A 27,742-nucleotide genomic window follows, 5' to 3' on the forward strand; every position below is an offset into this window, starting at 1 on the left:
TGTCAGAGGTCGCACGCCTCTGGAGCAACTAGGGGTTAAGTGTCTTGCTCAGGGGTCTTACAGTGGATTCGAACCCGGGTCTCTCACACCAAAGGCATGTGTCTTATCCACTGCGCCATCATTTATTTATTTCTTTTATGTTTATTATACTGGGATATGTTAACTTGATGTTACCTGAAGGGAAGAAGCCGTGCTCCTGGAAGAGTTGCATGACGAGTGCACGCCGCTGGTCCAGCATCCGACGCAGAGAAGAGGGCGGCACGCGGTCCAACTCCTCTAAAATATTCTCCGTCTCTCCAACTGATAAACACAGAAGACAAGAAAACATATAGAAATAAATATCATCATGTATGGGATAATGAGAGTGAGTTTATACATAAAAATGAGCCCACCAGCCCTATCGAAGGTGAAGATGTCCCCTTCACACTTGGCAGCACTCTTGGGTGTGTTGGGCTCTGAGCTGCAGCTGGACAGGCGACGACTCTTCCTCCTTGGTGAACTGGGGTCGTCGGCGGAGTCTAGATCTAGGGAAGAGAAGAAAAGAGAAAGAAAGAGAAGATCAAAAATCACATAAAAAGCAAAAGCAGTACAATTAAAATAATGGCTTAATAAATAAATACCTGTAGAGTTCCTCCTCTTCTTGCGGTAGCTGCCCAGTATGGCTCTAGGGGAAGTTGCTAGACTCTGTAGATTGGGAGAGGGCAGCACCTCTTCTGGCTTGAACTCCGGCAGCTCTTTAAGACGCTCTTCAAAAGTGGAACCAAACAGCGTCCTGAGAAAGAGCAAATATAGTTTTTATATAAATAATGTACAGTACATCACATATACAGTAGTTCTTCAATGAGGTGAGCAGAACTGTAGGGACATGACTACCAATGACTACCATTTTGGTGTAAATGAAAAGAATACGTTTTTTTTTTTAAATAAGTGCAAACAAATGTGTCACAATGCAGAGGCTTAAACATTCTGCAACAGTCAGTTTTCCCTTCCAGGTCAAATATTCTTTTGAATGAATTTTGAAGTGTTAGTAAACTGTCAACATGGCAATGGCACATATATTTGAAGGTCTATTGAACCCTTGAGTACTAAGGGGAGTTAATAGTACAGTATCGCAAGGATGTACGTTAAGTATGTATACTGGACCACATGTTTGCAATTCACTAGCCAAGTATTTACAGCATATTATGTTTTTGGCCACCCGGTGATACAATTAATAATGTTCATGCCAATGGCTTCGACCAGTATTGTAATTGTTAAATAAATTAAAACATATGAAACATAAAAAATAAAATGAAACAAACATAATAGATTAAAAACTATTTTCTAGGCAACTACTTGAAATAAAACCAGTTTAAAGGGTTAGTTCACCCAAAATTTTGTCATTAATTACTCGCGTCATTCCAAACCCGTAAGCCATTTGTTCATCTTAGGAACACAAATGATTTCTGTCCCTCCATTGACAGATATAATGCAACTGACACTTTGGCACTTTAAATAGTTCATAAAGAGATTGTAAAACTAACCCACATGAATAAAACTTTGGTTGGTTGACGTTGGTTCTCGTACGTTAAACGAACATGCTTGAGCTTCCGTTTACCATACCTGATGTGTTGATGAATATTCATGAGAAATTGAATCTGTTCATCAAGTAAAGCGATTTCAGAAAATCTTGACTAAACAGCTCAATTCATATGGATTAGTTTTATGATCTCTTTATGAACTTTTTGATGCGTCAGTTTCAGTTGTGTAGCTGTCATGGAGGGACAGAAATCTCTCAGATTACAGTAAAAATATCTTAATTTGATATTTAGTTTCGAAGATGAACGAAAGTCTTATGGGTTTGGACATGAGGGTGAGTGAGTAATGACAGAATTTTTCATTTTTGGGTTAACGATCCCTTTAAAGTCAAAGTCAAAATGACTAAAACTTAAACTAATAAACATTAAAGGCCATTTTAATAAATACTATTATAGTATATAAATAATAAAATAACACTGCTAGTCTAGTCAATGTGTAATCTAGGGCAAAGCCACTCACTTTTCACCAGCATCAGCAGTGCTTTTCAGTGGAGGTGGGCGGAACTTGGCCTTTTTAGCTGAAGGAGTGTCAGTCTGCAAAGGCGGTGGCGGGGGGTCCAAAACAGAGGATTCCCTGCGCCCTGACTGAAAGAAAAATTCAATTTGATCAATGGAGAACATGTTGATTCAATCTTGCACAATGAAGTTTTGTATGTTTAAATTGATCACAGCTGAGAAAAGCATCTTACTTCTCGACTCTCGTCTTTGTTGTTGGTCTCAGCTTGAGTCTCGGTCTCCCCTTCCACTGTTTCAACTCTCTCTGTTTGAGAAAGGCCCGCTCCCACATCTCTCGCATACTCGCGCTCCGTTTTGCTCCCTTTCTTTCCGTCCTCCTTCCCTTCGCAATGCTGACCTGCTGAACATTTTGAATTTGACTTTGAGAGACTGCTATTCTGTATGAGACAAACGCTTGAACAAAATATATGGCCAAAATATACTTTTGAAGCAGCGATGGATGGTATAACTAAAAGCTTATTATGGTGACAGTCTAAAATCATAAAACTCTTCAAGGCATCTTTGATAAATTGAATGTGCCCTTGTTGAATGAAAGTATTAATAAAAGTGTATTAAAGCATTATTTGTTAGAAAACAGAGCCCAAATTTTTGAATAAAATTGTCTCACAATATAGTTGTTTTTGCTGACAATTCATAACAAAGTATTTTTAAACTACTGAAATTACTGTTAAAATGAAAAAAAGAAAGAGTATTTTACTACTGTACAGCTGAAGTTTATGATGTTACCTTTACCTTTATGTTTGTGTGATGTACAGATGGGTTGCACCGATTCCTCCAAACCACTAGGTGGCGCCTGATGTCCATCCTTTGGCACCACCAGGTCTCTCTGTCTCTCCATCTCTTTCCTAGATTCTGCTCCTCTCTCGTTTTCCATTTGCATGTTTACCTGAGACTGCAGCTGCGCATCTGTCTGCGTGTGTGGTTGCGCAGCCGCGGCTGAGGAGGTCTTCGCTTGAGGCGTTGAGGATGATGCCGGAACTGATGTGGAACTTGGTGTGCTTTGTGGCACGGCTGTCACTGACACAACTCCTCCGGCTAAGCTGGGGTAAATGGCGGTCATAAGTTGACGGGTGGCTGTCGAGGCTTGTGCAGGTTGTGACAATCCGCTCGGGGGTGGGCACTGAGCCAGGAGGGGTGGCTGACCTGTGATAGAAATTTGATAATGTTTGTCATACAGTCTTAAATATGTGTTGGTGGTTTAAAGAACTGTCAGATATTACACATAGGTCAAACTCCGACAGTTAATGTTATGCCCCATACCCCTTTATGACGCCAGGGGACGTAACATACTTACTTGCAACAATAGGCTGAACCAAGGCCTGACCTGCTGGGGCAATTGCAGTAAAGCCAAGAGTCGCCACTGGAGATTGCAAGAAAGATGGACCCACGGGTGACGGGGTTTGCTGGGTGGAAGAGACTGCAGGTGTCGAACCCAATGGCAAAGGAGTCGCAACTACTCCAGGAGTGGACTGGACATATGTGATCCTGAACAACAAAAGCACAGCAGAAAGGATCTTTTTTTAACAATCCTGTCAAAGGAGCAAACGTCTTACACTAAGTAACTAAAGTCAGAGGATGAACGACTGAAAAAAGGAATAAAAGTATTCACTTTTAAACCGTTTCTAAGTTTAGTTTTAGATAAAGCTTTTGTGTTTTGACAAAAATGCAGTCATTGATTCTTCTCATCATATTGAAAAATGTTAGTTCGTTTTACACTGACTGAACTGGCACATAGTTTTAGAAAACAACAAATTGCAAAGGACAACATTATATATATTAATTAATTATATTTATATATTATAATTATTTATATATATATATATATATATATATATATATTAGGGGTGTAACGATACACGTATTCATATTGAACCTTTTGGTACAAGGCTTTCGGTTCAGTTTTCGGTACACATTTTTGAACCGAACCAACTGTAACCATGGAAGTAGGCTATAATGTATTATTTTGACATTATGAATACAATTGTTGCCCTCAAATGTTAATCTGAACTAAAATAAACCTTTGTTTATAACTACTACAATATTACACTTCATTTTGTCCAAGGAGCTGTTTTGTTTTATACTTTTTATACTAAGAAAAGTCAAGTATAGCTCCATCATTGCTCAAAGTAAAAAAAAAAAAAAAAAAAATCATACTTTATGATGTTAGTTTTAATAAAATAATTAAACAATTAATTATATAATTAATTAATTATATTTTAAAAAATTAAAAATAATAAAAAAAAGGAAATTTCTCTGCCATTTCTTTCTTTTTGCTGTATCGGAAATGAACTGAACTGTGACACAAGTGTCTCATAACGAACCGAACCGTGAATTTTGTGAACCATTACACCCCTTATATAAATTTTTACTGCATTTTAATAGAGTAAATCATGCATTAAGAGCATGCACACAGTAGTCTGCACTGTTTTTTATGTTTGGCTTTTGCAAAGTGAGGGACAAACTGTACTTGATAATGTCAGATTGCACATCGTTAAAACAACAAAAACAACATTATTGTAGATACTGTGGTGTGTGTATATATATATACATGGCACACCTCTAATTATAAATTTAATAAGAAAAAATACAAATCAATTATTGCCTTCAAAAAAACATTGTTATTTTATGTTTTTGTTTTTAACATTGTGTTTTCATTAAAATTATTCAAATATTGTCACAGTATACGTCTTTTTATTCAGTCTCATCTTCATTATCACTGACGAAAATAAAACTGTCAACTAACATATTTGTCAGTAATTTTGGTATCGGGTGCCCCTAACCCCAGCTCAAACCCTACCCTTTCTGAAACTTTATAGGATGTTGTCCCAGGACCAACAAGGATGTTGATCCAGGAACATGTCCTACTTGGCACGGTCACCCGAAGCTTAGGTTATGTTATGTTTCAGTACTCAGATGTCTGGCAGCAGTTTTAAAGAGACAGTGGGCGCTTGAGTACCTTGTAGGTGGTGGCGTCAAGAGCACCGTCTGAGAAGGGGTGGGCCCTGGGGCCATGACAGTCGCGGTTGGCATAGCGACAGGAAATGAGCTGCCGGTATGCACTGAACCACCAGGATGCACATTTGTTTGGACCACAGGCATTGGTGCAATTTGAATGATCTGAAAAGCAAAGAAGCGCTTGAGTCCGACTCATCAATTGTTAGTACAATAAATACTTCTCGTTCGTGTAGCAGGGAAGTAACTCAAGTCAATCTACCTTACTTCCTGGTTGAGCCCCATTTTGAACAGGAAGGGGTGGGCCAACCAGGGAAATTGGCTGCGGAGGTGTAGATCCTGTTCCGACAGTTGCCATGGGAACAAGCATCTTGCTCTGCAAGACTGGGGACTGCGCTTGAACTGTGCAGAGAGATGAAAAGGACTGATATAGTAGAGACCGAGAATAGATTTGATGAAGTGCCTAATTTCCCAAACACTGTGTGCATAATCCTGATCCCTCTAAGCTTGAGAAACCTCATTAAATCTCTCAAAATCATGAATAAAAACATGCTAAAGCTCACTCTGACTTGGATTTGGACACATCACATAATTAACAGGGTTCCCACATGTTTTGAAATGAATTTCAGTGACTTGTTCATGAATGAGTCATTTGTGAACTGATTTATTGAAAAGAACCAATTCATTCACAAATCAAATATTGGGCTTGGTTTACACATTCAAACCAGAGGTTTTGTTTTGTTAAACCTTTAAAGCAGACACATACAAATATTAGGGTTGTTTTAGGGTAGGGTCTTAAATAAAAATAAAAAAGCTAATTTCATCAAGCTAATGATGAGAAAAAGCTAATAAATAAAAAAAAGCTAATTTTATTAGCTTAAAATTAGCTTTTTTTATTTAAGCTAATACTTTTATTCACTTTAAATTGATCAAAGGTGAATGTAAACGATATTTGCAATGCTATCAAATATAATTCTATTCTATTCACTTTCTATTCATCAAAGAATCCTGAAAAAAAGTTTCTCCATTTCAACAAAAAAAAAACAGTTTTCAACATTGATAACAATAAGAAATGTTCCTCAAATAAGCATATTATGAGGATATTATGAGGAAAATTCAGCTTTGCATTTCAAAAGATATTCAAATAGAAAACAACTATTTAAAATTGTAATAATATTTATTTCACAATATCATTATTTTCTGATGCAGCCTTGGTGAGCACATAAAAGGCTTCTATCAAAAACATTACGACCATAAACATTTAAACGGTAGTGTACTCCAATCAAACCAACCATTTTTTAAACGAAGCAAAATTAAGTGAATAATTTGTATACATTTTAAGATTGTATTCATTTTCATGAATTTTCCAGGCCTGAAAAAACTCAAAACTGTGGGAACCCTGAATTTAACTTAAATTTCACCACAACCTCAAATCTCACCTCCACCTCCTGGGCTGACTCCTCCCACTGCTGGGACTGAAGCATATCTTATCCCTTGTCCCGCCCCCGAATGTACACCATTGGCCAGGGTCACATGGGTGGGAGTGGCACTAGGCAGGGCAAGGATGCTGGAGGTCTGCTGGGAGGAGGGACTGTTGGGATTGGCAGTTGCAGGCAGAGTTGGAAGGATGTACTGCACCTGTGTTACAGGTTTCCCGCCACTAGAGGGCGTAATAGAGGCAGTGGGGAGGAACTGGTGATGAAGTAGGGGAAGGGGTACTGCGCTGTTACTAGGGGCTCCGTTGCATGGAGTCGGATGAGGTGGGGTGATGAGCTGAACGGTGGGCTGGTTTGGGAAGGCTCCTCCCAAGACTAGGCCAGTAACTAAGCCTCCTTGCCCATTAGGTTTGGGAGAAGAGGAGGAAAAGTACCCACCTCCTCCTGCTCCACCGGCACCTATCAGTAACTTGGGCTTCCCGTCTGGAGGTAGGGTCCCATCAACTGGCTTGCTGGCGATGGGGATAGGGGTGCTAGTGATGGGTCGAACGACATTGGTCACTATGGTGGGGGCCATCCTTGCAGTGCCGTGTGAATAGTACGTCCCCGCATCATGCAGCAAAGTGGTGTTTACACTACTGACGGAGGCTGAATTAATATGGAACGGCACATGCCCTCCTCCACCTCCTCCTTTCCCTTCTTTGGGCCCCCCGTTATTTAGCTCTGCACCACCCATCCCTCTCTTTTTCTTCTTCTCCAGGTTCTCTTCACGCCCTTCTTCATCTTTGTTGCCAGTTGTGCCAGCCAGAGAGGGCGCCAAAGGGGAACGGACTACTGGTTGGAAGAGGCGCTGAAAGGAAAGGATCATTTGTTATATCCGACTACACTGATCTTTCATTCACGTTCTGATTGGATTTGATGTTGATGACACTGTGTTGTAACTTTACCTTTTTTGTGCTGGGTTTTTGATTTGATTAACTTTACGAGATGTGACAATTCAAATGTGGGGAATAGAGAATATGAGGATTTAAGTGAAAAAAATGCTTTAACTTCCTACACAAAGCTAATTTATGGCTTCAGGGGACTTGGAATTTACATTGACATTACATTTATGCATTTGGCAGACGCTTTTATGGAAAGCAACTTGCATTCTGATCAATAATAATTTTATCAGTTGAACCCATAACCGTGTCGTTTTTAGGGTCATGCTTTACTGTTTTATCTCTAGGAAGGCTCAAAGTGGAATGTTGTGCAATAGTTATATGTGCTTTTTTGATAAAATGTGATCACTACATATTATTTATGTATGGAAAAGCTGCATGAAAAGGTAATGAAAGGCGACATATCTCATTTTCCTTTGGGTTAATTTGATTTACTAAAATAACTAACTAATATGGATAATAAAATAACACTATTTTCTCATTCCGTTGCCATTCCAAACCAATGACAACATTTTCATTGATTTCAACTACTCCACTTTTTTTGGAAATAGGCTCATTTTACAACTCCCACAGAGTTAAATAGTTCAGTTTTAACGTTTTCGAATCCATTCAGCCGATTTTCTGATATTTAGAAGAATATTAGTAACCAGACAGTTTCTGGTCTCATTGACATCCATAGTAGGAAAAAATATACTATGGAAATCTATGAGACCAGAAACTGTCTGGTTACTGATATTCTTCTAAATATCAGAAAATCGGCTGAATACATTCGAAAACGGTAAAACCAAGCGGCAACATTCAAATTTAAAAAAATGAAGCCTACACGGAAGTGCGAAAAACTGCAATACGTCTCATCTCTATTTTTTGTGTTTAATTAAAATTAGACAAATTTGATATTTGTTTTAATCTCAAATCTGTATTTTAACAGTTAATATAGTCCTTTAATGCTTCGCTAACTAGTTTAATGCTTCTTAAGCCCCAGTTGTGCAGTTGGGGGCATGTTTTCACACTGCGTTACATTGTGCCCCTATTAGAAATATGCTATTATATTCTATCCTTTTATTAATTCTATTGAGAAAACTTGAGAAACATGTAAATCAAGACTGAAAGCCAATGTTCAGAAATGATTAATTATTATTTTGTTTTGAACTATGCTGTTGTGTTTTCCTGTGTGTTTGTTGTCAAAATCAAAAATTAGATTATTTTGAATTATTAAAAATGCCATTGTTTGATATGAAAAAGTTAATAATTTTATTTTATTAAGAAAATATTTTGGTTTGACTTGTACATTTTTTTTTTAGATCAGATAGCATTTTAAGCTGTTATATGGTGATGTTAAAATGTACCCCTCATGTTACAATGTTCCCCACCTATGGGGCATGTTGTCACATTTAACATTTCTTTCAGGGTAAATCAAGAAAACAGTATACACTATTTTAATAAAACAAAACCACATAATTGTTCTAGACATGTGGGAAATTAATGTGGGAAAAAAATAAATAGATTTGCACAAACTGAGAAAGTCAAAAAGCGTTATGTTGTGCCCCACTTTCCCCTGTGTGAGATTCAACACATTCTTTCTGTTGTGTGACTGTGGAATTTCTTTGAATTTCCATGAATTTAATTCCACTTCCAGTCATTCAAATTCAAATTCAAATTCAACTTCTTGGGGGGCGGAGTCAATTCAATTCAAATTCCAATTCATGAATTGAATGGAGGCCAATTCTGAGATTCTGAATTTTGCACAAGCCTGCTGCCCATACCCCCCATAAACAGCCTCAAACCTGTTCTTCAGAAAGTCTATGGGTGAGGTGACAGACGCTTTGTCCATATTTTTTACACTCTATGGGTAAAACTCAACTGTTTAACTCTGAGGGAGTGGTAAAAGGAGCCTATTTCCAAAAAAAAAAGTGGAGTATCCCTTTAAGGCAAATTTTTGGTCAGTGAACCATCTAAGAGAAGGAACGACATCTGCTGCCTTGTGGATATATCCATTGGCATGGAAAAGCTCACGAGTAAACCCTGAAGAAATAGTACTTACTTGCCAGACAAACAAAGATGCTGAAATAATCTGCTTTTATAAATTAGATGAGAGCAAATATCATTTCTGTTGCTATGGTAATAAGGCTTATCTAATTTAAAGCATATTCCTTAACAAGTGTTCCATAGTCCTTTCACCAATGAAATATAAACATCAACTTTGTTCACTAGACAACGTATCACAGCTGGATGAGGTTAGTAGGCAAACAGCAGTGACATTTTTTCAAACGTCAAGTTGCACAAATCTATAATGGGAAAGTGTCAGTAATGTTTATTAATTTAACATGAATTTAAAAAACTGCATGTATATTAATTAAACAGAAAAAAATGTTTAAAATAGTTTTAGTTGAGCTATAAATGAAACACCGTGGGACTGTCATGCCAGCTCCCCATGTGATGTCTTTAGTGTTACCTTGCTGTCAGCCTCATCTGCATGGTCGTTTTCCTCATCGCTGTCTGTCACTCTCTCTTTACACTTCAGGTCAATGGAGCCGTCTGCAAACGAGTCTTCTGTGAAGGAATCACACGTTAGCTGTGAGACCGGGGCTGGCATATCTCACACTCATGAGACTGAGAGAGCTGAGCAGTGAGGGGATTTTGACTTTCCAAATTCAATGCATGATGTTTTGATGGCGGTGGTGCATCAGAGAGCACAGAGCTCGTGGGAGACACAGTCAGGACTGACTAATAATGAGACAACGAGAATGGAACGCAAAACGCTTGTAAAATCAAAACAAAATAGCTAAAAGCATCATTTTCTGATGGTGGGTACATTCCACATGTAACAGCATTATCTACACATCAGGGGGTTTTCAACAGATCCCCAAAAAAATGGTTAATAAAATTAATATTTGACGTCAAAACGCCGGACAGATTCGTTTTTCCTTTTCTGAACAAACTATTAGTGGTGCTTGCATATGCAAAACATGCCATAAAGATGCTACAGAGTTCTGCTAGGGCATTGCATGCTGTTCTGAGTTGTTGCTAGCTATATTATTAAAGGAGTAGTTCACTTTTAAAAAAAACTTTTGCTGATAATTTACTCACCACCATGTCATCCAAGATGTCCATGTCTTTCTTTCTTTAGTCGAAAAGAAATTAAGGTTTTTGATGAAAACATTCCAGGATTTTCTCCATATAATGGACTTCATTGGGAACCAAACGGTTCAAGGTCCAGCTTCAAAGGGCTTTAAACGACACCAGACGATGAATAAGGGTCTTATCTAGGACCCTTTGAGTCATGACTCGAAAAAAAGATTTGAACAGGAGAGTCACGAATGCTCATCACAGAACATAAACATAAAAAAAAACATAAACTTTGTTATTTATTTTTGAAATGACCGATCGTTTCGCTAGATAAGACACTTATTCATCGTCTGGTGTCGTTTAAAGCCCTTTGAAGCTGCACAGAAACTCTCATTTGGACCTTGAACCGTTTGGACCCCATTGAAGTCCATTATATGGAGAAAATCCTGGAATGTTTTCATCAAAAACCTTAACTTCTTTTCGACTGAAGAAAGACATGGGGGTGAGTAAATTATCAGCAAAACTTTTTTTAAAAGTGAACTACTCCTTTAACAAAGATGCATATAATGCATGTAACTTTACCTATGACATCATCATCCCCCTCTTCACAGATCACCATATGCTCTTCATCGCTGGTCACATCCTCAGTCGGCTGTTGAGAGTGAGCAGGGGTGCGGGGCTGAAACAAACCCGCACTTTCCAGATCTGTCTCCTCCTCCCTCCTCTCCAGAGTGTGCACGGCGCTCTGGGAAAAGGCGCGGGGCCGATGAAGCTGCCCGCCCATTGATCCTCTGTGACCGTCAGATCGAGGGGAAGTCCAGCTAGGCCCTGCTCCTTTGTGGTCTGTCCCTTGAGATGTGGAATGGGCCTCTGGAGAGACAAAGAAGGTTAACTCTACATCAGCTGTGTTTCACACTACTGTGCACTCATAGTTTCACAAGACCAACAAACGCCCACGCATATTAACAAACACCCACACGGACCTGTGCTTTCAGACACGCTGCGCTCGCGAGCTTCTTTGGCCCCAGGAGTTCCCCGGCCCTCAGACAGGGACTTCCTCCTGTCCTTGTTACACCATTTCCAATCAGGGTGAGCACGGAAATGAGCCTCCTTCACCTAAAGGAGAACAAGAGAAAAACAGTAACGGGCTGAAGAAATAAAGATCATGCACAGTCTAATTTCGAATATTTTTACATAAATGTAATGTGCACAGTTTTTTTATTTGATTAATGAGTAATGTATCATCAATTCACTAAATAGTATTATTAACTTATAAAGGATTATACTGTATATACACATTACTGTTTTACTTTTTTATAATAACGTTTGTTAACCAGTACGATTTTTTTTTTAAATTTAAGAAGCAAACATACTTAGCAAAATAATTTTATTTAGGATGCATTCAATTGATCGAAAGCGATAGTTAAGATTTGACAATGCTGTTCTTTTGAACTTTTCTTTTGAAAGTTTCCACTAACATGTTAAAGGAGTAGTTCACTTTAAAAAAAACTTTTGCTGATAATTTACTCACTCCCATGTCATCACAGATGTCCATGTCTTTCTTTCTTCAGTCGAAAAGAAATTAAGGTTTTTGATGAAAACATTCCAGGATTTTTCTCCATATAATGGACTTCAATGGGAACCAAACAGTTCAGGGTCCAAATGAGAGTTTCAGTGCAGCTTCAAAGGGCTTTAAACGACGCCAGACTATGACTAAGGCTACGTTCACACTGCAGGCTGAAACGACCTAATTCCGATTTTTTTGCCCCTATGCGACCTGTATCTGATTTTTTCATGACAGTCTGAACGTCACAGATCCGATCTTTTCAAATGCGACCCAGGCCACTTGGGTATGTGGTCTAAATCCGATATGTATCCGATCTTTTGAAATGCGACTTCAATCTGAACGGCCAGGTCACATATATCCGACCTGCACGTCATTGCAAGCACCTGTAGCCAGCCAATACACGCTAACTCCAACGCGTTTCCTCACTGTTATGGGCTGCTGCAGACGTGTCTCTTCCCCAGTGTTGTGCCTGAACGCGTTTAATGAACGATAGTGCATGAACGCGTTCAGATTTTCGCGTATCATATTATTCACGTTCGCCCGAAATAAACATACTGTATTACTGCCTGATGAGCATTACTGTGAACACGTTCATTCTGGTGTATGTGAACGTGCACTCTCTGTCAGTATAACTTTGTACAGTAGGGTGCCAGATATAGAGCCTTCTAAGCGAAAACCTGGCTAAAACACATGTGAACATGCCTTAAAATGTAGCGAATAACCACTCAATCTGGCAACACCGCGGCCGCCGGCGACAAAGCAAGGAGCGCCTTGGACACGCACTATCAATTAAACGGGTTTTATGACGAGGTCGGTGAGGATCGGAAAAATCTTACATTTATGTGCAAACTGCCCGTCGATAAAATAATTATTGTCTGTGTTTGTATATGGGCTGTGGGAATAATAATAATAAAACAAAAGCTCGCAACATATGAAAAAAAAGAACTATTCTGCAAACAACAAGTGACGTCTTGGACCGTTGATTACTCTTCTGCGCATGCGGGTCACTTCTGGGTAATTTCACGTTCACACAGGAGATCACAAAAGGTCGCATTTAATTGGAAATGTGAACGGCCTTGCAAAAAAATCGAATTTTTTCAAAAAATCGGAATTGAGCATTAAGCCCTGCAGTGTGAACGTAGCCTAAGGGACTTATCAAGCGAAACAATCGGTCGTTTCAAAAATAAGTAAAAAGGTTTAAGTTTTATAAGCACAAATGCTCGCCTTGCTCTGTTCTGTGATGAGCGTTCGTGACTCTCCTGTTCGAACTCGTTTATCAAAATGAACAAATCTTTTTTCGAGTCATGACTCGAAGGGTCCTAGATAAGACCCTTATTCATCGTCTGGTGTCGTTTAAAGCCCTTTGAAGCTGCACTGAAACTCTCATTTGGACATTGAACCATTTGGTTCCCATTGAAGTCCATTATATGGAGAAAATTCTGGAATGTTTTCATCAAAAACCTTAATTTCTTTTCGACTGAAGAAAGAGAGACATGGACATCTTGGATGACATGGTGGGGAGTAAATTATCAGCAAAAGTTTTTTGTTTTTTTTAAAGTGAACTACTCCTTTAAGCAATACAACTGTTAATGAGCAAAAGAAAACAAAAGCATAATGTTTCAAAAACATTTTAAAAATCTTATCAAGTCAAACTTTGAACGGTAGTGCATTAAACTGGTCATCAGCCATAGTGCTTTCCAAATATTTGCATCTACAGTACGTAATGTATATTGACTGCAGTAAAACTCTTATCGGTCTACCACTAATTCAAATGCAAAAAACATCTTTCAACTTCATGTTATCAATTTGTTCAAAAAAAAAAAAAAAAAAAAACGATTGGCATTACATTTTCCTCTTGTACAATATTTCACGAGTCTGACTGACTGTACCTGGAAGGCAAGATCATGATACTTCTGCTTCTCTTTGGGTCCCAACGCATACCACCACTCGCCCAGTATTTTACTGACAGTGCGGTTGTCCTGGTTGGGGTGCCGCTGATGAACCAGTGCACGGTGCCTCTTACTGAAGATCATAAAAGCGTTCATTGGCCGTCTGATATGGTCCTTTTCCCTCTTAGTGTTGGTTTGACAGAAAGAGAGGAGAAATTAGAAGCACAGAAGATAAAAAGGGAAATTAATGGTTACAAGTAAAATACAATTGTATCCTTAAACCCCTTGACAAGTGTCCAGGGTTATTTTTCTGTCCTCACTAAAAGCAACTTACAAAATTTCCGTATTTTATGTCACTATTGTTGCCAACTAGGACAAAACCTCAGAATGAAGACACCAACAGGAATAGAAGACAAAAACTTACCTTCTTGTCAACATCTTTTGGGAGTGCACTGAGAGATTGTGTACGCCTTTTCACTGGGCTGATGGATGGAGCAGAGTCTTGAGCTACTGGAAAAAACCTGAAAAAGATTTTTAAAATAAGATTATAAAGAATAAGATTAAAAAAAATTAAGTGTGCAAAGAGAATTAGATGTAATTTTGTCTCAAAATGCCGTATAAAAACTTGAATGAAAGCCATTCTATGTACATTGTATATATATATATATATGGCCGTAGCCAAAAGTGTTGGCAGTGACATACATTTTGTGCTTTGTTGTGGTGTTGATTCACATTGTTTCTAGACTGTTGTGCAGATTGATCAAATACATTTTAAATCATTGCCAACAGCTTTATTGGCCAAGCAAAATGAACTTTAGTACAAAAACGCAAATATGACCGTTTTCAGTGAAAACACTAATCACATCATCAGCACATGGGAAGTGTGATCAAGTACTAGTCAGGTGAATTCACTATCATATTGATACAATTGTTGCCTCAAAGAAAGATGTGCAGCGATCAACACTGCATCAAAATGGCCTCACATGTAAGGAAATCGCTGCAAAGAATATTGCACATAAAGCATAATTTATTGGATCAAGAACTTCAACCGCAGAAGACTTCAGGACATCCCACAGTGTCAGGACCGTCTACTTCTGATGATTCATCTCTGGAATCATGTCACTACCAGTGCAGAGCTTACTCAATATTGGCAGCAGGTGGGTGTGAAGAAAAGGAAAAGCAGCAAGTACAAGGATAGAACATGGATGAAGCTTGTTTACGACTGTTTGGGAAATCTGGAAAAATCAAGTGTTCGGGGAAGAAAAGGTGAGAATCCTGAGAACATTCATTTGTGGGGTTGCTTTTCATCTAAAGGAGTAAACTCTCTTAGACTTCTGCTCAAAACACTGCCACGAATAAAGAATGGTATCAAAACGCCCTGAAAGAGGAACTTCTCCCAATTTGGTGACAATCTGTGCATTTTCCAACATGATGGAGCACCACGTCACAAAAGATCATTACATTGAAATTTTGTAACGCCATCAGTCAGGATTTGGGCCAGAAGCTGATATCCAGCCAGAGAGAATTGCATAGGTTATGAAGAAGGGTCAACACTGTAAATACTGATTCTTTGCATATATTGAAAGTTTTGTTTTTTCAGTAAAAAAAACCTTTGCTGATAATTTACTCATCCCCGTGTCATCCAAGATATCAATGTCATTCTTTCTTCAGTTGGTTTTTTAAGAAAACATTCCAGGATTTTTCTCCATATAATGGACTTCATTGGGAACCAAACGGTTCAAGATCCAAAAGACAGTTTCAGTGCGAACTGCAAACTGTTCAAAGGGCTTTAAACGATTCAAGACGATGAATAAGGGTCTTATCAAGCAAAACAATCGCTCATTTAAAAAAAAAAAAAAAAAAGTTTAAGTTTTATAAGCTCAAATGGTCGCCTTGCTCTGTTCTGGGATGCGTGTTCATGACTCTCCTGTTCGAACTCGTTCATCAAAATGAACGAATCTTTTCCCGAGTCAACTCGTTGAATGAACCAAATGACACGAAAAAAAAAAAATTTGAATTTTTTTTTTTTTTAAATTTTGATAAACGAGTTCGTTTGCACTGAAACTGTCTTTTGGACCTTGAACCGTTTGGTTCCCATTGAAGTCCTGTAGAAAAATCCTGGAATGTTTTCATCAAAAACCTTAATTTTTTCTACAGAAGAAAGAATGACGTGGATATCTTGGATGACATGGGGGTGAGTAAATTATCAGCAAAAAAATTTTTTAAAGGTGAACTACTCCTTTAATACTAATGAAGTGCTTATCATCATTTCCCAGTATCCCATAGAAACACAAAATTTATATAACACTGCCAATACTTTTGGCTGCGGCTGATAGGTGTGGGCGATATAGGCAGATTACATTTAAAAAAATAAAATAATAATTGGTTATAATTATTATATCATAACATACATACTTTATGGGGGAAGATTTTATTTGAAAAAAATAAAATTGTTTCGCCCACGTCTATTAATGCATTATAAATGTAGATTCAAACGGATATTTACAGGTCGTCAGCATCACTCTCGGTCTCACTGTCGCCTCCTCTCTCCACGGGTGGGTCTTCAGCAGACGGAGGGGGGCAAGATGGGGAACCTCTCTCTGGTGCTGCTGGATGGTCAACAAGTCCTTCAGAAACAAGGGCGACTCCACAACGAGGTTCTGCAAGTTTATTCAGTTTCAAACTAAAAACAATGTATATTCTGAATGCAATTCTGTAAATATTCTATGCAGTCGTACAAGAACATGTTGCAATGTCAAATTATATCAAATGTTACCTTTGCTCTGATTTACAAGTGTTTGGCCATCTGCAGGCTGCGTGGACATTTTTGTTTGGCTGGTCTCCAGAAAAGGAACCAATGAATGCCACGCAAACACTGGAACAGAGCGGGGCTCCACGTTGGTCCAAACTAAATGCAGAAACAGAGAAACCTTTTATATATATACACACACACACACACATGATTGTTGTGGAAAACCTACATTTCTGTTCTCGTAAGAGGGAACTGTTGAAACAGCACCTCTCTGTGTCAGAATGAACTTGAATGAAAGCCATTCATACACATATGTCTGTGTATCAATGAATGGTGACACTAAGAATGTGTGTAACATGTCCTAGGCATCTGTCATTCAGTGAAATGTATATCTCAAATGAAGCACTCGTGGGTATCAGGGAGGTCCAATCACCCTTTAGCCGTGCATGTCTGGGCAAGTTCCTCTGCAGCATTTCAGACATGCTGCAACTGTCTAACGAAACACTGACCCTGAAAGTACAGACCATTCTTCACTACACACACCCAAACACACCTGCTGCTGACCAGCATACCAAAGTTGATCTGAGCACCCCTTATTTTTACAGTTTGCCAGTCTAATAGGAAAAAGAAAGAGTTTGTTGGTGTCCTCCATCTTACAAAACAGCACATTCTAGCCTGCACAAATTAATCCAACCTTTATTTAATTTTTCTCTTTCGTACTAATGAAATATAAACAAACCAAGCAGAAAATTAATATAGATAAGATCAGTGTGGAAAGAACATTGAAACTGACTTTGTTATCTTGGGAGATCTGAGCAAAGTGTGTTGACATTTTGAGATCTTCTCAGAAAAACTAGAGACACGCATCTTTTTCAGGAGAAAACAATTAGGCAGAGAAAGAACTTTGACCATGATATTTGTTTTCAGGATTTAGAAAGTTCAACAGAACAGCATTTATTTGAAAAAGAAATGTGTTTGTAACATTATACATATTTTTGTCACTTTTGATCAATTTAATGCATTGCTGAATACAAGTATTAAAGGGGTCATGAATTGAGAAATAAAAATGTCCTTGATCTTTTAACATATAAGAAGGCATAGTGCTATAAAAGTATCCTGCAAGTTTCAAAAACAGCTTTTATTGAAACCAAGGTCAGAAAACAACTTGTTTCGGATTTTGTCACATTATTACATCATAATGTGAGAAAAAAATTGACTCTGCAGAAGATTAATACCTACTTTTATATAGTTGCTTCTTTAGCCACGCCCACTGATTAGCACGTCATGTAGTCATAAATAAATACGAGAGAGATGCAAACGGGATTACTCCAGCAATAAAATTACAAGACGCTTTGCAGTGCCGAGTTGTGGAAAAACACAGTCTTTGCATTGCCTTCCTTGTGACCCTGACATTAAGAAAGCGTGGGTGCACTTTTTAGCGAAGTTCCAGTCAGATCGCATCAGTAAGACACTGTTCATTTGTTCACGCTTAGAAGCATGGAGCAGAGACTGGACAACGAGTCGTGTTGAGAAAGTTTAGTGATTTGGAAGAGAAAACTTTAGAATAATGTCAGAGTTCATTCAAGAAGTTCTGTGAGCAACACACTGCATCCGATCCGTGTACGTTCGAGCACATGCGCACTTTGGTCAGAGTGGTAATTATGCGATTGAGGTGTTTACATGCCATCAGTAAGACATAACAACACGCATCATTTGGAACACGACACTGCAAGTGACAATGTGTACGTTTTTCACTTTATCGTAAAGGATGAACTATGAATAGCCTATAGGAACGACAGTGCGATAAAAGATGGTACATTCATTCAGAATTCCTTTTACACGAAACAAAGTCATCCTTTGTCAGTTATAACGGGTAACTCCAAGTACTTACTTATTTTAAAATGCAAAACTGTTGCCCAATCATAGCAGTGGGCGTTTACTTCCGAGTCTTGAGTGTGGCACACCCATCAAAATGGAGTGATCGAAAGAGAGGGTCAAAAACAGGATAGAAAATAGCTTATTACTTCTAAATTATTATTATTTTCGATGTAAAAATCTTGATGACATTATAAGTGAACCTCAGAGAAAAAAAAATGCAGTTCATGACCCCTTTAATTTATCAACCAAATATATATATGTTACACCTTATTTTACCTTAAAGTTGAACAGTCCCGTTTGACCAACACTCTGTGGATGACTATGGTGATCAATAATAAATAGTAATTATCAATAATAATTGGTGTTCTAATTGTTTTTAATGTATCTTTCATGACACTTACCAGTGCCAGGTCGTCCCATGATGATGTCTTTGCGAGGAGCAGGGTGAGGGGACTCGGCTGGCAAGATGAGGGGCAACAGGGCTGTGGGTGAAGGATGACAAGCCACAGGCTGTGGAAGAGCACCACCTGCATCTGCATGGCCACCTGATTTCCTCTCTTGCTCTTTACTTCCTGGGCCAGATATTGCCAGGACAGGTCCAGTGTTTGCATTAGAGGTGGACACATTTAAAGTGGAAGAGTTTGAATGTGTGGGATGTCCAGGAGCCACAGGCGTCAATGACTGAGAGGAGGTCACCAGGACTAAGGTGGGAGCAGGATTGCGGAGGAGAACGGCTCCGTTGGTGGCAGCGCCGTTAATGGGAACAGGGGCCTGGAGACCCACAGCATGGTGAGGAGGCTGGCTGTGCTCCCTAGAACGTGAGCTTCCTCTACGGCTCAGGGGACTATCACTGAATTTTGCCAACGGCACATCTGGGTTGCGAACAATGACAGGCGAATCGCGTAGGGGAACGATACGACGTGGATCTTGAGGCAGGGGTGATGGTGGTGTGGGAGAAACCAGCATTGGGGGTGGAGTGGAGGCAGCAGATGATGAAGGTCGACTTGTGATGTTCCTCTGTCGAGGGAATGGGGTGGTAGGCTGGCTTTGTGGGGAAAGAACCCTGAATGCTGCATGGAGGCTGATGCTAGGGTCATTGTGTTGGGGATCAGATTTCGCATAGTCTGATGCACTGGGCAGGGGGGGGTGTGGGGCATCCAACTTGCGTTTACTAGGGCTCATAGGCACAGTAAACGTGAGGTTGGTCTGAAAAGTGGGCACAATGCCAGAGATGTGGCGCTCACGTTCTGTGCCAGGGGTGCCCGGCATCTTTGTGCCACTGAGGTGACGATGGCGGCGAGGGGTCAGAGTTGAAGGTGCTGTGATGGGGCTAAAATTAGCGGGGCGGAAGCCAAATAGTGTGGGTGAGGGGGAAGGTGCAGGGGAGAATGGTGACTGATTGGATACAGGTGAGAATGAGGGCGTGCATGAGCGAGAGCTGCCAAGTGAAACCAACATATTTGCAGCCTCGCACTCATCGAAGTCAAAGCGGGATAGTTCACGTGGCAGTTCTTGCGGTATGAGAGAAGTCATCACCAGACGTGGACGAGAGTCCCCGCCACGACTGCTTGCTTCACTGCTGTCTCGTGAGTTGTCGTCCCAGTCATACTCGCTGCTGGTGCGTCCACCTAATCGAAGGTCAGGTGTGAGAGTGCCCGTGCTACTGGCGCCACTTCTTTCTCGGCCCACCCCTCCTCCGGCTTCCATCTCCTTGGTGCGCATGGAGAGATGCCGTGAGCAGTAGCCGCGCCGCTGTGACTCCTTTGAGCAGCCTTCACGTGAACACAGTCTGCGCCACTGCTTCCCATTGAACTTCTTGCGGATGCCAGTAGGGGTGCATACCACGTCGCCCTTCTTGTACTTCTGTTGAGCGGCGGTGAGGGGTGTGCGGGAACGTGTCGAGGAGCACGAGGATCCAGAGCCTCCCCCTGATGCACCATGCGAGTTGGAGCTTGGGGTCTTGTTCAGGGAGCCTCGAGAAGAGCTTGGAGGCAACGGAGGCAGCTGGGGTGTGGAGGAGATGACTGCAGCACCTGGTGCTGAATCTAGGCCCAGGAGCATTGGGGGGTGATTTGGGTGAGGAGCAAGGGGCAGATGGGGTGCAATTGGGGTGCTAAGCCCTCTACCGGGGCTGAGGTAGTTTGGTTTAGAAAGAATGTGCCGATGCTGAGAAGAAACACCAAGAGATTTGCTGATTCGGTAGACCTCCATGTCCTCCTCTGGGGTGGATGGATGAGGAGGATGATGCTTGTGCCTCTCCCTTTCTCGATCTTGTTCCCTTTCTCTCTCTAAGTGCATATGCAGGTCTCTCTCCTGATCCTTTTCTCTGTGATGATGATCATAGTCTCTGTTTGGGGCTACACTGAATACAGACGTGATGGCAGTGTTAACGGCAGAAGACGAAGAATGGGATGAGGTGAAAGGTACAGGGTGCAACAAACTCTGAACTTTAAGCGCCGTCAGTCGAAACACCTCCATGTCCTCTCTTTCCTCCCATTCTCGTTCTCTTACCCTCCTCCCATCAATCCCTGGCTCTGCGGGCTGGGGTGGCTCTAGGTCCCAAGGAGGAACCAGGAGGCGAAGATTTTGTCGTGACACCCAAACGGCCTGAGCACTGATGGCCCTTCCATCATCCTCTTCAGCTCTCCTCTCCTCAGATAGTTCCTCCCGTAGCTGGACACGGTATGGGAAAGAAACAGCTGGATGTTGATCTACTTGAGTGATTATACCTTCTCGGTACCACTGTTGGGCTCCCTCGCTGCCCTCATCATCACCTTTAAAGGGGACGCAAACTTGTGTGCCTATAGCCACCGGGGCAACACCAGGAGGTGGCGCATCTAGGATGAGATCAACAGAATCAGTAGCCACTCGAAAAGGGTACTTGCATATGGTCTTTTCTCCATTTAGCTGCACCTCCACACTCCCATGCGCCTCACTAACTCTCCGTACGACACCAGTGCGAAACACTCCTGACATACCCCGACCCCGATCGTGAGGCCAGCCCTCTCCTAATCTGGGACCCTGTCGGGCCAGAACTCTCTGATTCTTAAGACCTTTAGCGAGGACTCCGGCTAACCCAGATGACAGGCTCTCCTGTAATGGTGTTGTGCTATGTGCTTGTGTCTTTTGAGAGTTGGAGTGAGAATCACATCCCGAAGCTGTTACGTCTAGTTCGGCCGAGTGTTCACTGGCTGTATCGGTTGAAGAGCAACGCTGTGGGCTCTTCCCATCCTTCTCTCCGCACTCATCTGAACTTCTTCCTGTGGGCCCCTTTATGTTGTTGTGTCCATACTCAGTGATGCTGTCCACAGCCTGCTGGCTTTGACTGTGTAGGTCTGTGTGTGCAGCAGAGGCAGCTGGGACCTGGTTAGCACCAGTACTATTGTGAGAGCTGCTGCTGCTCTGTGGGGGTGTGCTGGGAGTGTTGGCATTGCCATGGTGTCCGGCACAGTGCTCCGAAGTGTACTTCTTCTTGGGCACGCGGGCCTTAAAAGTGGCCGTCTTCCGATTAGAGGAAGGGTTGGGGCTATTGCTGGCACTGGTCGTGCTACTGTTGCTGTCACTCTGTGTTCCACCAGACTTGGAGTTCCCGGGGGTTTCATCCGTCTTCCCGAAATCCACTGCAATGTTGATGACCCCATCACTGTGGATCCCCTCCTTTTCTGGAGACCTACTTCTTCTCAGAGGCCCGTCCTGTGATGAGTCAGAATTTGAGGAGATATGTCTCTTGGGAGAGGTAGTTGAAATTTGGGGTATTTCCTCAGTTTCTCTCTTTTCTTCCTGTGGGCTACTCTCCACCATCATCCTCTTAACTCCCTTGGCACGAGTGGAGGGGGGCGACCGCCTTCCTTGCTTTTTAATGGGCTTCATTTTTTTTTGCTCAAAGAGTCTCTAATCCTCCTAATTTTCTGCAAGTCCCAGCCTATCGATATCTTCCACTCTGTTTCCTTCTTGCATCCCGCCCCTTTTCTGTCTTTTTCTTCTGTTCTTGCACAAGCCTCTTCCTGTTTTTGATATCCTTTCCTTCTTTAATTAAACCCTGTAGTAAAACACAGCACATGAGATGGATCAGTTTATTATTCAGAATTACAATCCCCATATAGAGAATAGGGAGTATAGAATACAGCATAATTAAAAAACAAGTTAGTGCAAGGAGATAATGTTTTAAGTTTAGTGCCTAATCTAATATCTTAAGATAGCCTTACAATGTAGATATAACAAAGCTTAATACTAAAAACTTTTACAAAGACGGAATACAAAGAAAAATGCTTGCCCAGACAAGTCACACACACTTTGGTTTTTTGGCTGGATCGAAGGAGGCGGGGGAATTCCTTGTTCAGTGGTATTTCTGTGACTCTAAGGCTCTCTCTCGCTCGCTCTTTCAAATGACCTTTTTATATTCGTTACAAAGGCAATCCACCCCTACAGTCCTCACTTCCTGTCACAGCACTACAACATCTCAATGTACAATACCATCTGTACACATTACTACTTACACATTCTTTCCTCCTACCAAAACACCTTTCCTTCATCATCCAAACTTACACAGTGTGCATTGTGTTTAAAACCCAATTGAGATATTTTATCAACATTAATGTTTGCATAAATATATTTAGACACTTGGATGGAGCTACAACCCAGTTTAAATACAGATTACAAATAATCCAGTGTAGTCAAATGAGAATTAATTGAAGCTTTGAATATCTCAAAAACTGCATGCAGGGTTTATGACTATAAAATATGACTGACTGCAGGTTTTCATTAAATTAAGGATGTGTATCTAATTTATATTAATGGTTAAAGGTCAGGACGTGAATGACCTCTTTTGATGAACCAGTGCATGCTCGAATTGACAAATATGTAACAGATCATTACAGGTCCGCAGTGCCATTCTTGTGAGAAGAACCCACAGTAACCACAGTGCCATTTGCACTGTAAGACAAGTTTGCAGGCAATATGCAAATCTGATGCAGTACATTACCTTCAGTAAGAAAATTATATCATAAAACACTTTATTAAGACCTGTTAAGACTTATATTGCCTGGGCATGTATGTCAGTATAGGTTTTATGTCACTAAACTATTCCAATGCATTTAAGATAACACAAAGTGTAAATAATGTAAGATTCTATTTAAAGGCCCACTCAGTTTTTGTCTGTCCAATCCACTGACTGGATTGGGTTTTATACTGACAGCACTCCACTCGATATTTATTTATTTACTTACTTACTTATTTATTTTTACTCAACTCATTCAAGGTCTTCTAGGGTCCTGAGATCTGTAGCTGACTAATCGTCCCAAATCCAACAAGCATTCAGTTTTAAAAAAAAAATAAAAATCGACCTGAGACAGACCCAAGAAAACTAGACTCAAGACTCAAGCCATGTTGCCAGACAATGTAACCTATCATTTGTCAAAATGTGGGAGAATATTTTCTGTGGATTTTCACAAATTGTTTTATCTGAGGAAAAACATCAAAATACAGTTATGGTTTAATTTTCGTTAGTTTGATTTAGTTTAGACTTAGTTTGACATCAACTGCATTTAGATTGTTTTCTGTAATCGTTATCTGGCAACAGTACATCAATTTTATGCTTGGGAAAGCAATTCAAAGTAGAAAAGCCGCTCACCAGCTTTATGTTGCACCTCAAATAACAAGGACGTTTATATTATTGTTAATATTCAAAAGTATGGCTGCAGGGATATCATTTTATCATCGATATCACGATGTTTGCGATCCGTTGTGAAGTATATGGATCGTAGTTGATCTGTGATCCATACGGGCTAGCTGCCGCCCGGTTTGTAAGACATGTGATTCGCGGATTAATTCTATTTAATTTATACAGTGAAGAAGACTATGCACTATGCTATTTTACATTTGATTATTCATTTACTGTATCTTAGGCCTACCTGAAAAAAAGCACTTCTTATTGTATCTTTGCCCTATCTATCCTTGAAATTTGTACATTATTTTTCTACGCAGATGTACTACACTACAAAACCACCCCAATCAACCTAGAATTGTTAAATTTGTTAAAAAAATAGAGCTATTCAAATCTTCTGGTGAAATTGGTTTCATATCGCAATATAGCCTATATTGCTTAATATCACAATGTCAGTTTTTTTCTAATATCGTGCAGCCCTATTAATAAGCAAATCCCTGCACTCATTCTCTCTATTTGGAATTGAAAATGTAATACTGATCACTTCTTGGTTAACTGCAAGTTGGTCAAACTAGTTCTTAAGACACAGTCTTAACATAGTTGGTAAGTTTATGCAGCTGGCCACAGGTCTTGGGTTGGACTTGGACTTGCACTTTTAAACCTGTCTTCAAAAGTTTGCAATTTAAGGCCCCCAAAATGGCGATTTTGTGTAAATGAACAGCCAAAACGCACAAAAAAATTGGGCTAGTTTGGGGTCAGTTTTGCAGTTTTCAAACATTTACATTTTATAGGCTAAACAAAACCCAAATGTGCCTGTACTCCATCTAATCACTGTGATCAGTCATCATGACGTTACTAAACACACACGCTCACTGTAGAGTCGGCCTGGTGTTGGTATTGACATCGCCAACAAGCCTGCACTTTTAGCCAATCAAGAGCAATAGCGTGATGATTCCCGAGTGACAAGGTTTTAGTGCGATAAGGGATCCAATTTTGAGGTTGTAGGTGTATATTCAAGTGACCTCTATGCCAAAGTGGCAAAAATATAAGTTGTAGCTACAGTAATGCGTGGGAGAGTGACCCAACTCTCAAAACGTGGAATACATTTGTGGTATATGACTCAAAGGCTCTTTGTAAATATAACTGTACCCCTGAGAGCACAGTTGAATGACTTAATTGAAATTGAATATGGCACTACTCTTGTCCATCATCATGTGCACACTGGCCTGACTAGGACATCTGTGACTTTTACACGGTTCAGACTGCACTCTGGTAAACTCGTCCCCAACGGCTGCTGTAAGAGGTTTGAATCAACAATGAATCAGTTTATAAGACTGCAAAGACTATTCTATGTTGTATTCTACAATGTGTACTTCAAGAAATATGTAGTGTAGTTCATTTTGAAGTTAAAGCGTATTATTATTATTGTCGTTCACACAAATGACAAATTTTCAGCTTTTATGGTGTGCGATGGTTTATGTCTTAACATTTTTTAACTGAATTTGCCATGTTTTGATCTGTTTTCCTGCTGTATTGTTCTCCTGGCAGGGAAATTCATTAATTTGTATGATTTTATTTTATCATCATTATTTATTTATTTTTTTATTTAGGAGGTAAATGGTCTTTATAACCCTTGGTTGTGATGACAAGAGAATTCCATCACATTCATTTTGCAGTGAATGTTTCGGATGGGTTTTGGAGAGTTTTAGGGCTGGAAATCATTGACACAGTCTGCGATCCACGTCATGTAGGGGATCTCATGTATAACTTTAATGATCTTGTAAATCAAACTCTATATCATGGTACTAGCAACACAATGGTATTTGATTTAAAGGGATAGTAACTTTACTCACCCTCAAGTTGTTGCGAGTTTCTTTCCTCAAAATAATGTATTTTAAGAACGTTGACGGTAGCCACTGACTTCCATGGTAAGGGAAAAAAATTCTATGGAACTGTCCAGTTACATTCTTTAACATATCTTATTTTGTGTTCAACAGAAGAAAGAAACTCATACAGGTTTGGAACAACTTGACTAGGCTATTTTATGAAAAATATTTCATTTTGAGGAGAATTATCCCTTTTTACACTGGTCAAATGTATACCCTGAAGTCATTTTATGAAACATTTGAAATACATAAAATCAATTAAATGTAAATAAATATTTCTGTGTAGAACTTTTAGAATCGGCAAAAAAAATGAAGTTCATTTGCAATGCACTAAACTTGCTCACTGCACTCACTGACCCTTCAAATAATTTTAACAACTCAATCTTATAATGACAAGCCAACAGCACAATAATAAATGTTCCCATGCAACAGCAATGAGTCCAAGTAAACACAAATGCCGTGAAACAAAGTAAAAGCCCTGTTTCCCATCAACAGTGGTGCTGCTGTCGTCGACTTGCGAAAGTTTTGCTGAGTAGTACACCGCCATATCTGTGTCAAGCGCGTTTATTGGTTGTAGTGCCCTACTCTACGCTTACAACCACCTACGACACTGTCGAGTGGTGTAGGCCTTCTCCATAACACAAGGCCGCAGAGCAGTTTCCCGTCTCCCTCAGGCTTGTGAATCGAGGGCGACGGTGGCCATAATAATAAATATGAGAAGAAGAACAAACAATCTTTCTCATATATGTGTGCCTATAGGCTATAAATATGAAACATCCGAAATAAATGGACTGAATGCAACTGAAAATGTTAATGTAATATAGTCAAGTTTAAACAACAAAACAATCGCCTTATATTTATGTAAAGAACAATGGATAAGAAGTGACAGTCCCTGAAAGGTAAACGAATGGACAAAAGCAGTTTGCTGAAGCTGTAATGTAGTGTCACAACAGATATTTTCAGGAAAAAAAGTTTTTAGGCTGACTGTGCACCTCCACCCCTCCCTTTCAATGTGTGTGTGTGTGTGTGTATGTTAAAATGCTTACTCCGCCATTTTATACAATCCACTAAGAAAAAAAATAAACTGACAGCGAAATATTGTAGATAGATCCGCGACGTAAAGGCACAGCATTAAATATATAGGCAGATCACTGCAGTACTGCAGATGAAAGGTTTCAACTCACCCCGTGAATATTTACAGTGCCGTCGAAATGGTGTCGATGCGAGAACCAAGCCTATAAAACCATGGAATCCCCGAGAAAGGGTTTGCAAAGAATGTTTTTCTTCCGCAAATGAGAAAAAGTCCAGCCGTTGAGGTTCCAGGGTACTCTACAGTCGCAAAATGGTGAATGAAGCACTAAGCCTTGACAACCAGCGCCATCAGCCAATCGGCGTTCACAAAAGGGTACAGTAGCCTGTCGGTATTAGGGTAGCCTTGATAAGGGCGGAGTCATCTGTCAAAGTCCCGTTGATCGACAGGTCGTTGGGACCAATCGCGTTATGGGAAAACAAGAAACAGCTGGACGATCCTGAAATTGTTTCAACCAATGAGAATTAAAGGGCGGGGCAACTGAAGCTAGTGGATGGGCGAATCCATGGGCGAACCTAGAATATTAACAA

General features: G+C 40.1%; 1 protein-coding gene across 2 annotated transcripts in view; it reads right to left on the reverse strand.

Annotated features, from left to right (window-relative positions):
* The window catches only part of cica (capicua transcriptional repressor a), a 31,616-nt gene extending 4,096 nt beyond the window's left edge, over window positions 1-27,520 (reverse strand). Inside the window, exons 1-19 of one of the 2 annotated variants that reach the window (XM_039681394.2) lie at window positions 27,307-27,520; window positions 18,976-22,613; window positions 16,721-16,852; window positions 16,451-16,604; window positions 14,369-14,465; window positions 13,945-14,127; window positions 11,472-11,604; window positions 11,071-11,358; window positions 9,875-9,972; window positions 6,485-7,331; window positions 5,308-5,447; window positions 5,050-5,210; window positions 3,388-3,578; window positions 2,826-3,236; window positions 2,267-2,430; window positions 2,038-2,162; window positions 621-772; window positions 393-524; window positions 175-300 (exon numbers count right to left, since the gene is read on the reverse strand). In XM_039681394.2, the coding sequence (XP_039537328.2) occupies window positions 175-300; window positions 393-524; window positions 621-772; window positions 2,038-2,162; window positions 2,267-2,430; window positions 2,826-3,236; window positions 3,388-3,578; window positions 5,050-5,210; window positions 5,308-5,447; window positions 6,485-7,331; window positions 9,875-9,972; window positions 11,071-11,358; window positions 11,472-11,604; window positions 13,945-14,127; window positions 14,369-14,465; window positions 16,451-16,604; window positions 16,721-16,852; window positions 18,976-22,444 (7,003 nt within the window). In that variant the 5' untranslated portion in view covers window positions 22,445-22,613; window positions 27,307-27,520. Of the gene's footprint in view, window positions 1-174; window positions 301-392; window positions 525-620; window positions 773-2,037; window positions 2,163-2,266; window positions 2,434-2,825; window positions 3,237-3,387; window positions 3,579-5,049; window positions 5,211-5,307; window positions 5,448-6,484; window positions 7,332-9,874; window positions 9,973-11,070; window positions 11,359-11,471; window positions 11,605-13,944; window positions 14,128-14,368; window positions 14,466-16,450; window positions 16,605-16,720; window positions 16,853-18,975; window positions 22,614-27,306 lie in introns of both variants that reach the window. The other variant, XM_039681393.2, reaches the window with a different exon arrangement.
* Between the last annotated feature and the right edge of the window lie 222 nt (window positions 27,521-27,742).

This window comes from Pimephales promelas, chromosome 18 (assembly GCF_988280905.1).
Source record: "Pimephales promelas chromosome 18, fPimPro1.hap1.1, whole genome shotgun sequence".
Lineage (NCBI taxonomy): Eukaryota > Metazoa > Chordata > Actinopteri > Cypriniformes > Leuciscidae > Pimephales > Pimephales promelas.